General features: G+C 48.2%; 1 protein-coding gene across 1 annotated transcript in view; it reads left to right on the forward strand.

Annotated features, from left to right (window-relative positions):
• fto (FTO alpha-ketoglutarate dependent dioxygenase) overlaps nucleotides 1-13,405 on the forward strand; it is a 112,794-nt gene that overhangs the window by 19,314 nt on the left and 80,075 nt on the right. Inside the window, exons 3-6 of the mRNA XM_070856444.1 lie at nucleotides 94-1,126; nucleotides 3,427-3,555; nucleotides 7,301-7,380; nucleotides 7,951-8,094. Coding sequence (XP_070712545.1) covers nucleotides 94-1,126; nucleotides 3,427-3,555; nucleotides 7,301-7,380; nucleotides 7,951-8,094 — 1,386 coding nt within the window. The remainder of the gene's footprint in view (nucleotides 1-93; nucleotides 1,127-3,426; nucleotides 3,556-7,300; nucleotides 7,381-7,950; nucleotides 8,095-13,405) is intronic.

The following is a 13,405-nucleotide window of genomic DNA, read 5'->3' on the forward strand; positions in this document are numbered from 1 at the left end:
ATCTAAGATTATATATCCAGGTTTAGTACGTTTGGTCATGTTGTTATGTTTTGCGATCGTCCTGTTACCATACGAATGTCTTGTGTTTCCAAGTGGGACTCCAGTTACTCCGGTCTGGTTCTGAGGAGATCCTGCTCGCTGTCTGCCGAGCTCCATGGTCGCGTGCAGGCCGCTCTGCTCACCCTGCGAAGGAAGGGCTGCCTCCTGAGGGATTTGGTTCGCGTCCGTGACCGAGATGTTTTCACCGCCGTGTCGCGGGCTCTGCTGGGTGAGCCGGGCCACACCTACCGGTACCTGGACACGCGGCTCTTTGCCATCCCCTGGCACAGTGAAGACGCTGAGGTCAAAGGACAAAACTGTTGTGACCCTGATTTGAGGGCTGCTTGCAAGGCATTGTGGGAGCTTAACACCTTCTTCTGCTCTGATGTGTCTCAGCTGAAGGAGGGAGACAGGCTGACACAATGTGCCAAGGGGGAGGCAGAGGCCAGGCAGGGTGAGGAGGGGGACACAGAGTCTAAGCACAGCGAAGACTCCAAGAATAGTGAAGGAGGGGACTCGGAGTCCCGACAAAGTGAGGAGGGGGACACCGAGTCCAAGCACAGTGAGGAGTGGGAGATTGAGTCGAAACACAGCGAAGAAGGCTGCTCTGGGTCCAGACCAGGAGAATGGGAGAGTGAGTCCAAACACAGCAGCGAGGAGGGAGAGTCTTCCCAGCTCAGAGCGGGCGAACCGGGCGCCGCAGCAGGGCCCGAACACAGTGAAGGGAAACTCCGCGGCTGGGCGCCAAAGGCCGTCGCTGGCACAGAAACTGAACCTGTGGGACTGGGGGCCCAGGACAAACCTGTGGGACCGGGGGCCCAGGGCAAACCTGCGGCCCAGATCAAACACCAAATTGAGGGCAAGGAGGAGCAGGGCTGTTCCCAGCCAAGTCCTCCGCAGGTATGCACGGGTCCGGTCAAGTTCAACGTCACCCTGCTCAACTACATGGACCCGGCAGCTATGAGCCAGCTCAAAGAGGAGCCTTACTATGGCATGGGGAAAATGGCGGTAGGCTGGCACCACGATGAGAACCTCATCAGTCATTCGCCAGTGGCCGTTTACAGCTACAGCTGTCAAGATGACAAAGGTAAGGGTCGGAGCTAGAACTGCTTCCTTGTACTTGGGCAACAATAGCGGGGATCTTAAGGTTTAGTACTTCTACTGTGTATCATGAAAGTCTTCGGCATGCTGTTTCTGAAATTAAGATATTTTTCTTCCCACTTCAGTATCCCATCAACTTATCTGGGTTGCTTTATGGTGGATCAGAGGCAGCCAACCTCGTGTGTTGCGGCCCTACAGCAGCGCTGTAGCAGCTGTAGACATGGCCTCTGGTGAGGCAGCCATCAGATTCATCTATGTGATAGTGTCAGGGCATTATCAAATGTCATCGCTGGCTCGCTGCTGACAGCCTTATCGCCGACGTGCGTTGGGAGATCACAGACATTTGGATCTGAGCTTTTAACACGCGCTGAATGGTGCAGTCTGACAAACAGGCCTTATCACACACACCGCATCTCATCTAAAGCATTTCCCCAAGAAATGATCGATGTGCAATTATCTGATATGGAATAATGAGCCCTGCTTTGATAAGTGTTCCTAGACTGCACTGTATGGATAACACCATGTCTCCTAATTATGGAATGTGCACTCTTTCAAGAGCTGATGGCGTTTGATGATCGAGAAGAACTTTTCTTTCTAGATCACGTGCAAAACAGCGACAGCAGACAGAACCATCATATGAACATAGAAGGGACTCTTAATTTCTTTGTCTGCCTGTTTTTGCATATTAAAGAGTACAAAAAACGTCTTCATTTTTATTGTAGAAATAACCCTGGTGGATAATCGAGCGCCTCTGTGTGCATTACTCTTTGCATTAACCCTTTACCACCAAGCCAAACCAAATCAATACTCACCAGATCTCAGCTTCCAAAGGCTGGAGGGAGACAAAAACCTGACTTCTTGTCGTGGAGGGAGCTAAAGGTGCAGCTGGAGGTCCGCAGACATCCAGTCCATGTACTGTTCTCTGTCCCTACATTGTAGTTTTACAGTATCGTGCAGGTGCGGTGCCAACTGCTCTGACATCCCAGCACACTTTATGGCTGGGCTTTCTTTCACTGGGGTCACTGAAGCAGGGACACCTGCTCCAGAGGTCTGCTCCACTCGTTTGTTCCAGACCATTTCAACTTTGACCCTGTGAACACAGGCTTCAAACACTGTGGCACAACAACACCTCGCCGTGGTTCACAGCTGTGTGCTCCAGACGTTCCAGAGGAGCTCTGAGGACTGCCGGCACCAGGCTAATCGAGCTGTTACCTTCAGGTGTTGCACTTTCTCTATAAGTTCACGTGTCTCAGTTTTTCCCTGAGAACAAAGTGGCCTGTCCCTCAGAAGAAAGGCACACAGCACATTAGGTATCTTTGATTTACAGACTAGATGCTTTGCACAACACCTGCTTCCTTTAAGAGGCGTTTTTTCTCTCTCTGAGCAGCCTCACCTTGTTTTTTTGGTGTTTTTTCTTGCCTCGGTCAGAGAAGTGTTCAGACTGTTTTTCCCAGCTGCGCTGATCCAAAGGAATCTGCCACGACTGAGCGTTTTCCGGCACAGAGGATGATCTTCCACCATTCCCGAGGCCTTGGGGAGTGCTGTCATTAGCTGGCTCTCAGAGCACAATGGCTGGAAATTAAGTTACTATTTATCCGTGCTGAGCAAAGGAAAAGGCAGCTGCGGGGCAGAGAGGCCCGGAAAGACTTTAGTATTGATTTTGCTGAAGGGTGTTGGCCAGCCAAGCCAAATCTTGTTTTCTTAGTATGCCATGTAAGACTGGAAGGAGAGAGAAGAACAGGGCGGGGGGTGGTCACAGTGAATGGTTCAGAAACAGGAATATCATAGTATACCTACTGTCCAATAACACACTCTCACACACTCACTAAACGACATCAAGGGCTTTTATCCAACTATTTCCTCCTGCACAGCATAATGATAGCATAAAGATCCCGTGCTAACAGCCAAGACGACCACAGCAACACACACCATCTTTGCTCTCCTCTTAAGTGATTCTTGCTTTCTGGAGACAGAGGCTTCCAGCTGACATCCGTTGTTCGGGTGGTGTGGATTTAATCACTGCACTCCTGACTATTTAAAGTGGTAGCCCCTCATTTTATTTCATTTATTTAGTTTTAGCTACGTCTTTGCTTTGTTACAGTGTCAAAGCGCTGCTTCACCCTGCTGTCACTTTTATTTTGAAAAGGTAATGGTGTAAAACCAAATTGTGTTTAGCAGCTGTTATTATTATAAAGTGATAAAACATGTTTCTCCTTAGAAATGTGAGGAATTTCTGCCAAACAATGTGAATGTGAAATACAAATGTTGACTGTGTTTGACCGGCAGGTGAGAGCAGCGAGGGGGGGGGCAGCGGGGAGAAGGCCTGCTGGAGGATCGGGCTCAAGGTGGCCTGGGACATCCACACGCCTGGCCTGATGCTGCCGCTGGAGTCTGGAGACTGCTATTACATGAGAGGTACTAAATCTTCCCACTAAACACACATGCGCATGTAAACACGTTGCTCACACGGCCGAGCCGCAGTCACCACCATGTCTGACTTTGGAGGAAGGAGCACTTTTACTACCCTGTGTTTTAGCCTTTCTTGTACTTTGTCCCAAATGACCCAGACCAGCGGGATGCACTTCACTCACACTCTCAGGCTCTATCCTCCTCCTCTGACCCTCCAGGAGCTGAGGCACGTGTGTGTGTGACAGACAGGGAGAGAGAGAGGGGGAGAGAGAGGGGGAGAGAGGGGGAGAGAGAGAGTAGGTGCTTGGCCTGAACACGGAGCTTTAAGGTTCCATGAAATTGTGTGCATTAGAGAGGTTAGTAAAAACCAAATGTTATTTTTTGAAGTCCTGTGGCCCGGTGCTGACTGTGTCTCTATGGGGAGGACAGACAGTGAGCCACGGGGGTGTAAATCACAGCTTAATGCTTTTGGCTGCAGCAGACACCTCCACCCTCCTCTTTTTGGCCCTGTGGGCCCTTCGGAGCGCTCTCATATTTTCTGAGTGTGAGGACATTTATCCACATCACAGCAGCAGCTTGTGTTCAGATGGACACGATGAGGCTCCCTGCTCCGATAAATGGGGGATCCATCATTTTTTACAGGAATTCTGCTTTCTTAAGTATATAAGGACGGACGTACAGTACAAGCTTCAGTCTGTGACCCGTCCATTACTGCATTTTTCTCATTTAAACAAACAAAATAAATATTTAAATTGATATAGATCAAAAGCGCAGAATGAACTCTGACAAAATATCCATCCATATAGAATAGAGTAGTTCCTTTATTAATCCTTCACAGGAAGTTGCTTTGTTACAGCAGCAGTACAGACAACCAACACTTAAGGCACAAAAACAATAATAAGAAAGGAAAAATGAAATATGTACAATCTAAAACAGAATAATATAACATAAGAAGTTTACAATATAAAAAATAAAAACTATCTTCAAGTACTATGTGACCTTTATTTACCCTCAGCACCCTCACTGATGCCCTTTTTGTCTTTTATTTGGCCCGAAGCATTTGTTTCCACCTGCCAGCCTGAAATTTCTAACAGCATAACCCAACATTTATCTAGAAGTCAATGCTTCAAGTTAATTTATTCTTATTTCCAGTTATTATCCAGTCTGGTAGCTACCTACACATTGGCCACCGGTCATTAGAGAGACTCCCTTGTGATTAAAAGATCAGTGTTTTCATCCCTCCTACAGGGAGTTTGTACCGTATCCATCCACCTGTGTCAGCATCATAAATACGCTGCTGAGATCTACAGGCCGAGGAGATCTGCTGTCTTTAAGTGTTGAGTTTCATTGTGAATGTTTAAACCCCCGATCCCACGACGACACAACATGTACACATGTGTCCAGTACGGCTCATGGATAGAACATGTACTCCGTGTTTCACTGAGCAGTGCTGTGGTTCATTTCTCCACATGTTGGCCTCCGCAGGTCCGCTCAGCGTCTCCACGGGTGAGGTGTGATATGCCACATTGTGCAGCTGGTTTATGGAACAAAGACGACTGCTTCGCTCCACTTTTCCTTTCAGCACGGACTCATGATAGGTGTATGAACACATGGGCTGTCCGGCTGCTGTACAACTGCAGGACCCGGTTTATCAAACGAGGCAGAGACATAGTGGAATAGAAGCGAGTGCAGTCTGGACTGATTGACTACAGATTTGTTAGCATCAGGAAAATGTGTGTCAGCAGTGGAAAGGATGTTAGAGCTATTAGGTAGATGCTTTGGTTACTAGGAAGTTAGTAGGTGGCTGGTAAGCTCTCTGCTCAGTCACAGCAGGAGTATTGATATAATCAAAGGTGAAAAGTGAAGTATTGAAGGTGTCAGTCTGCCTGAATACGAGCTGACCGGCCTTCTGTATCCTCGCTGTGTCAGCAGTGGTTCTTAAAAAGGCCACTGATGAGTGTTTGTCAATCTGAAATGTTTTTTTACAAGTAAGGGACAGGAAGGTTTTAATGAATTCCTGAAGTTGGCTCTTTGAAGCTGCTGTGTTTTCATGTGAGCGCGGCGGTGTCTGTACCTAATATTCAGCCTGACAGGGCTTGAAGCCGACCTCCTTTAGCTGGATAAGATTTACAATAGAACAGTCAGTTTCAGGCCAGCCATGATAATAGAGTGATGGGCTGTTGTGCAGACCATTCTAATGGGACTTGACTGTCGCGGATCAGTGGGGATTTATGCTCCACTTGGTGAGTACGCCCTTGAGAGGCCAACTGCTGCACAACGATAGCAGCTCACACAGTCCGCGGCTGTCTGTCGCTTTGTCGGTCTACCTGAATTAAATACTTGGCACAAAGCACGAACATATGCACGCACCTATAAATTTGCACACGCACAAAAACACACGCTCTCTCGCACATGCAAAGAATGCAGCTGTGTGCTTATTGAAGGGAGGACGAGCCCCCTCCCTCCTGCACACGTGCACACGCGGGCGGAGCGGCCCGCACTAAACCATGTGTTCAGAGGTAGTGTACCAGTGTTTCAGTGACATACACCGTATGATAGATAGTTTTGTGGTATTAAAGGAAAACTACAATGGCGTATCACCACAGACACCATAATGTCCTTTCAGCACCATTTGTCGCCGGCTGGCCCTTTTGAACCGCTAATGTCTGAGCTGCTGGAGGCAAATTGAATCACCATCATTTCCACCCAAATGGAATTTCAGTGGTTAAAAAAGAACAATGCAAGTCTTGACACCGGGCCTGTTCAATAATCAAATTTCCAGCTCCCAATGCACAGGGGGACTGGGGAAAGGAGTTGACCCAATATATTTAAAAGCCTGCTTCCTGGAAAAGGAGGACAAGTGGCAGCAGGCGCAGGGGTTGAAAGAAAGATAAATATTTATTACAGTTATCGAGTTTGCCTCGACTCCCTCCTGATCCCACTGACGCATCAGACGCGCCAAGAAAAGAGCAGATTGATGGAGATAATTTGTTATTGGATATAAACAGTTTTAAAGACGCAGAGTAATTCTGCCCAGAGACCTAATCCTTCACAATCTCATCAGGGTGAAGAAAACACCGGCAAGTTGTTTTGTTTGTCACCATCTTTTTTTCCCCTCCTACCAAACAATAATATCTTGCTCCCAAAGCATTTGGCTGTTTGACTTTCAAATCACAGGCATTAGCCAGTGTACTCTTGCTCAAGGCGGGTGTAAATATGCACATGTGCTGTGAATGACAGCTCTGTCACGGCTAAATTAATTATTGGTGTGAGGCAAATAATGGCAGAGCTGCGAAACATCTATACACACAAAGAAACACATGGAGGGATACACAGGAAACAGCAGTAAGGCCTCTCTGTAAAGCTCCTGTGATATTGGACAAATGTTTGCTGGTATGGCTCTTCCATCTTGACAGATTGAGCGCGATCTGGTTTTGTTTGGTAATTAAAATTATGGTACAATACTGTTCATTCTATTTGATTCGGTGCTCGACCGAGCGCAATCTGTCTGAGCGTACAAGATGATTTAGTTGTCGTGTTCCTTCGCGTCCTGCGTTTCATCTGTTTTTCTCTTGTAATCAGCTCCTCTCTTTCCATGCTCTGTTTTATTCTCTATTACAATTAATTACAACCACAGAATCAAAGTGTGAAGTGTGGACTCTGTGGTGTCTGACGGATGATCGCTCTCCTCTTTGCTGCTCCGTCCTCTTGTGGCATCTCCTGCATGTCTTGTCTTCCTTGTGTTCACCAGATGACCTGAACAGTACCCACCAGCACTGTGTCCTCGCTGGAGACACGGCACGCTTCAGCTCCACGCACAGAGTGGCCGAGGTGAGAAGCCAGCGGGCCCGAAGGGGAGAATGAAGTGTTGTGAATTTGTCGTGAAATGCTTCATAGCGTGCCAACAGTCCCCGCTGGGCTCAGTGAGGAACTCTGCTGGTTCTCACATGCTACACGCACAAAATGGAAACCCTCGACGCCGTCTGTGGTAAACAATGACAAAATTAAAAAGTCATGTTCCTTTGTAAGAAGGAAGGATTCTGTCCTCTCTGAAAATAAACGTGCAGATGTATCGAAGCTTCTGAAAGAAGAGAACAAACTTTGTCTTAATTAACCACTGAAATTAAACTGATAAATGAGAGGCTGTGAAAAAACACACACGCGCTCTAAACATGTAATTAGATTTATTTACATACAAACATTAGTTTTCTGATTTGGAATAAAATGGGATTTTGATCACAGTCAAAATGTCCTTTTGAGGGTAACGAGGACCTCTTGTTCCTGGGGAGTTATCTGCGGAAAACCTCGCAAGTCTCGCACTGTGTTTAGATTCAGGAGGCGTAGCTGACCCCCTGCGTGGCAGCGATGTGAGTAACTCTGGGTATGTTCCTGTCCTGCCAGTGCTCCAGCGGGACCCTGACCTACATCCAGTCGCAGTGCCAGGAGGCCCTGTCCAACCTGCACACTGACCCGGAGACGGGCTCCCACAGCCTGCTGGCCCTGCTGCCCACAACGCTCCGGCACTGTGAGGAGATTCACAATGAGGTGGGGACACGGTGCTGTGTGTTCACATGTGTGTGTGTGTGTGTGTGTGTGTACACGTGTATTGTGTTTTAACATTTGTTTGTCCTGGCGCAGTTGAAGCCTGTCTCGTTGTTAACTTTTAACTTGTAGAAACCTGTTGTTGCCCTTATTGCTATTTATGCAGCAGATCTGAATCAAACAGCGACTGGAGGTATGTGAAGTGTGTTTTGGCGTGCTCGGAGCACCAGATGAGTGAGGGTTTGCCACATTTGACAACAGAATATGTGCCAGTAAAGTTTATACATTGGCATGCCAGACTTTGAAAGTTTGTAATGTATTTTTGTGTGATCACGAACCTGCCCGACACCGTCTGAAACGCTCGCCCATCTGGTGCTCCAAGGAGGTTAAAAATGGAACCATCTGCAAACACGACAGGATCACAGAAGATATTAAGATATTAAGGAAACTGTCGTGGAACTCAGGAATATGAATAACGTCCAAGTAAGGCACCAAGCTTATTTGAGCAAAGCTATGCATTTGTGCTTCCATACATTCACAAGGATCTAGGTACACAGATACAGCATGCACTCAGTACCCTGCAGATATGAAGAACCAGAGACCTTAACCATGTGTACACTGTCCCATGCAGGGCTGTTTGTTCAGGGATGTATCAAGGAATAATCTACTCAACAAACAAATGCAGCATTTCAACAAATACACTGTTGGTGGTCGAAAACTGTGGCAAAACAAGAGGATCTGATCAGCAGAAAGAAGTTTGATCCCATCGTGGGGCTGACGGACCAAACTGTCAGTCGTCTGATGGCAGGTTAAAGCTGTGTAAACGGCAGAGTGGGAGCTTGCCAGCTCTCCACCTTCTTCTACTTACCTGCTTGTTTAATGCGTCCAATATGAAAGCCAGGTTGCTCTCATTTGTCCCGGCCTGTGATGGATTGTGAGCTAATAGCCTCTCCATATGTTATCTAAAGATGGAGGCTTGCCCCGCTCCCCTCCCTAACCTCTTTTCACACACAACAACGAGTGATGCCGGCTCGGGGTATTGAGGGATAGAGTGAGGTCAAAAAAGAGGAACGTGAGGGGCCGTCTGCGGAGCCACCGGCCCCCCGTGCTCGCTTGCCGCAGGCCAGCAGTTAATATAGCACTTCACCTCTCCCCCTTTACACCCCTGGGCTCGGAGCGCACATCCTAGCCGACGCAAGCACCCAGAGGCCTCAGCGGGACGCCATGACAGATGAGTCTGACGTAAGGTTGTTTAAAGGTTGTAGACAATATTAATTATTCAGCACTGCCAAACAATGGGGCTGCCTGTGTCAGGAGGAGCGCTGCGCTAGTTCAGCTAGCAGCACCTGCTAGTTTGCCAGGTAGCGCCACAGGATTACCAAGCAAAGGCCCCCACCAGGAGGGCAAAGCAGGCACATCGAGGAAAACAGGATACTATTTATAAAAGAGCAGGTGTGAATGTTGAATGTTTAAGTAAGGGAGGGGTGCTCTCGGGGGCTCAACCCTACCCTACCTGGCACTCACAATGATCGATGTGGCCATTTGTTTGGAGTTGCCCACGAGAGCAGAACACCCACTTAAATGATGTATTGTTGGCAGAGTTATTTATGATGGCGGCCCACTTTGGCGCGTGGCGGGTGCATATTGCGCGGGTCGTGTTTGACATGGACGACCGAGGAGCGAACAAGCCTGAGACGCGCAGGCAGCCTGACCTGAGCAGCGCCTTATGGACCTTTCCTTAAAAAGTGCTAAACAGCAAAGCTAGCGCCGGCTGACGCGCCACAGATACTGTGCAATGTGGTGCAATGGGGGGGGGTTGACACTTGTCAGGAGACGTGGGCGGGCCTGACGATGATGAAGCAGAACGTTTGCCTTCTGAGTGTGAGTGTTCGGGGATGGGGCGGGATGTGGAGATGAGGCAGGGGCTGATGGGAGACAGAAATGAAGAAAACTCTTGTTCCCACCTGTTTGTTAAGCACGGTCCCCCTCACTGTCTCTTTTTAATCTTACCCCCTGTCTTTGGTGGTGCTGGTGGTGGTGCTGGTGGTGGTGGTGGTGGGGGGGGGTAGTCTAACATAGCATCGCCACACGGCCCCCGTGTGCATGTTTGGCTTTGAAATGCTAATCCCAGATGCAAACGTCTTGTCTCATTTAAAGCCACTGTGTCACTTCCCAGGTGGGTGTGTGACAGAGTGCCCTGAGGGACCCCTCTAATGATGCTAGTCCCCCCACAGTAAATATTGAAGGGAGGGACGAGGTTTTCCCACATGTTCTGGCAGAAAGTAAACTGTGTGGAGGCAGGTGTGTGTGACCTTCCAATGTCCTGTTTTCAGAATGCCTCCCCAGGCTCTCGGGTCTTTGCTTGGCTTTGAAACACCTTTCCTGAGGGGCTTATGGTGGCAATATCATTGTAATCACCCCTCAAAACATAGTTTTGCCAGCAGAGCTGTGCAGTGTGTAGTTTGTACTTGTTAGTCCTGATGTATTTACCACTTTTATTGCCCTTTAATGCTGTTTTTAATTCACATGAGACATTTTTATCGCTCATTTTAAGGGCGTATTTATCCGGTTTGCAAAGTACTTTTTAAAAATGCTACACAAATAAAGATCACAAGGGATAAAATGTTCTGCAAGTAAGTACGTGTGTTTTCACATGTTCTGAAGATTCCTGTTGTTTTTATTGAATCGATTTAATGATATTAGTCACATCGATATGAGGGAGCTCGTCTCGCCAAGACAGGAAGACCACTTTCAGCCCCATTTGTACCCTGAGAGGGGAAAAAAGAGTTGAACACCACTATTTCATGGATATAGATAGAAATGGAAATGTATACGGTAATCTCTGCATGTACAGAGTAACCTAGCTCGTGTATGACCACTCCGCCAAGTGTGAGATGAGTGTAAATTGCGTGGCTGGGTGCTCACACAGAGCTGGGGGCACCACTTCTCCTGGCTGATGTGTGAGGAGGCTGGGAAAGGTAAACAGAGGACGGCAGAGTGGGATCGATCCCACTCTCATCAGCTCCCACCTCAGGGCCCCGGCCCGGAAATTGATTGGACCCGCTCAGGAAATACCGTGAAGGTGTGGAGAAAAGAAAAAAAGTGCTTCATTAAATGGGAAAAAAGGGGGCTACTCGGCTTTAACTCCAGAGTTGCCACTGCGGGCGGCTGGTCGACTAATGTGGGCCTAATGTTTAGTTAGTGTGTCCATCACCCGGAGAGATGACAGCGACTGCCGCAGGGGAGCCACTAGCTCCCCTCTCGCTCCCCCATGCCATCTCAGAGAGAAACTAGCCCTAACAACCACTCTCTCTTTCGCACACTCTTTCGATCTGTCTGCCTGGATAGGTGGCATTTAGTCAGAGTTCCCCTCTTGGTTACTCTCAGCTGGGTGGCCGGACTCCAAATGCCACGTGGCCGGCACTCCTCGGTCGCTTCAGACGGCCTGCTTTGTGGCTGCCTCTGGCCTACGCAGTGGGGGACGGGCGGCCATGTCAGCTCAAAGTGGAGACACAGGTTGGTTTCTTCTCACTAAAGGACAGGCAGACAATCAGAGAGATGGAAGGAGGGACCGACAGAGAGAAAAGGACGTCCGATATCGGCGCTCGGCGGCTTTGTTGTGTGTTTGAGCTGTAGTGATCGAAGGGGAGTGGATTTGGAGAGTGTTGAAGGGACCATAAAGGATGACATTTCTTTGAAGGGTGGGTTGTATGGAGTGACTGAGAGGCTGCTGAGCAGTGCCACTGGCTGTGTATTCTCCCTGACATGCCCCAGTCCTTGCATGTCATCCCTGCTGTGATCAGAGCCTTTTGGCAGCAAATGGCAGGATGGTTCTGTGCACAGCTTCCACCCGAGGCACACCTCAGTCAAGTTGTTTGTGTAAATAATTCTTGCCCTTTGTTTTAACTCGCCTGCAATGCTGGATGGGAGTGACATGCTCGATGCCACGGAGCAGTGACCGCTCGAACATTTCAACAAACTTTGCACAATATTTTAGCCTCAGTGTTCGTTTTTATCAGCAAAACTCAGGACATATTCTTTCCTACAGCTGCTTTAGTTGAAGCTGCTATGGCTAGTTAGCCTGATGTGGTCAGGTTATGTTCACATTAACTAGTCTGTAAAACGTGCTGGTTTTGGTTGTTCAGACCAGCCACACTCTCGAAGGCTTGGAGACGAACCCGCCGACGTAAGGGGGTGCAAATGTGATGCTGTTTGAACACAGCGATAAGTACCAACAGTCAGAAAAATGGTTGTGTCAAGAATGAAAAAGAAAGCTAAGAAGAGAAGTCCAGACTTCATCCACTCAGCTGAAATCCCACATTGGAAAGGGTTGGAAGTATTGGGGCCATTCACTGTGCAGTTCTGATGGAGGACACTGGCCCTGAAGGTCTCATTATGATGAGACAACCTAAGCTCTTATACGTATCTGAACTGCACTGACTTGCTTTCTTCTTGCACTGCAGCACAAAGTTGTAGGCAGTAAGCGAAGGAGGATGCCACGCCAAGCATTTGACATCAACACTAGTTCACGTCCATCTCGTGTGTGCGCTCACTGACGGCTGAACCAGGAGAAAAAGGAAGACGTGATTTGTGTCACAGTCGTCCAAAACCTGTTAGCCGGTGCAAACGAGCTGTATGTGATCACAATCAAAGAGACGGAGCTGGGTGACGGCGGATAACTGGTTTACCCAAATATCTGGTCTGTGTGAATGGAATAACACGCACAAGATTAGACAAACAAAAAATACATGTTTTAATAAAAAAGACATTTTCATTGCATGACGCCTAAACCTGGCTGAGACGGCTCCTCGCTCCACAGAGGGCCTGATGTATACGTTGGCTAATGCTCTGTTAGAAGACCAGGAAACAAAATAGTTTTCAGAAAGGGAACAATAGCTCCCTCAGTCCCATTTGATATGCGACTCCTTTGCATGCAACCACTTTTTGTGTTGTACAGTTGTCTGCGTCAAAATGAAACGCAGCGTGCATTGTTTTGGGTGGATGATGCTTTGTAGGACGTTTTGGGGGAGGGCAACTCTCGGCGCGTCGCATTTACGTTGGCGGCAATTGGGGCAATCTTTGACATACACACTCACATTGGCAATAGTGTGCAGAGACGTTAACAAAGCCGCTCACACACCTATGCAGACAGATACACGCAAACACACAAACACGCACGCGGAGAGACACACTTAGAAATAGATAGGCTACACCTGGCTACATGAAGCATCCTAGCGAGGATTAAATCAGCACTTCAAAAGAGCAGGAAACAAAAACAGTCCCAGCGGAGGAGAGGGGAGCGGCTCGGCAGCCG

Source organism: Pempheris klunzingeri, chromosome 1 (assembly GCF_042242105.1).
Source record: "Pempheris klunzingeri isolate RE-2024b chromosome 1, fPemKlu1.hap1, whole genome shotgun sequence".
NCBI lineage: Eukaryota > Metazoa > Chordata > Actinopteri > Acropomatiformes > Pempheridae > Pempheris > Pempheris klunzingeri.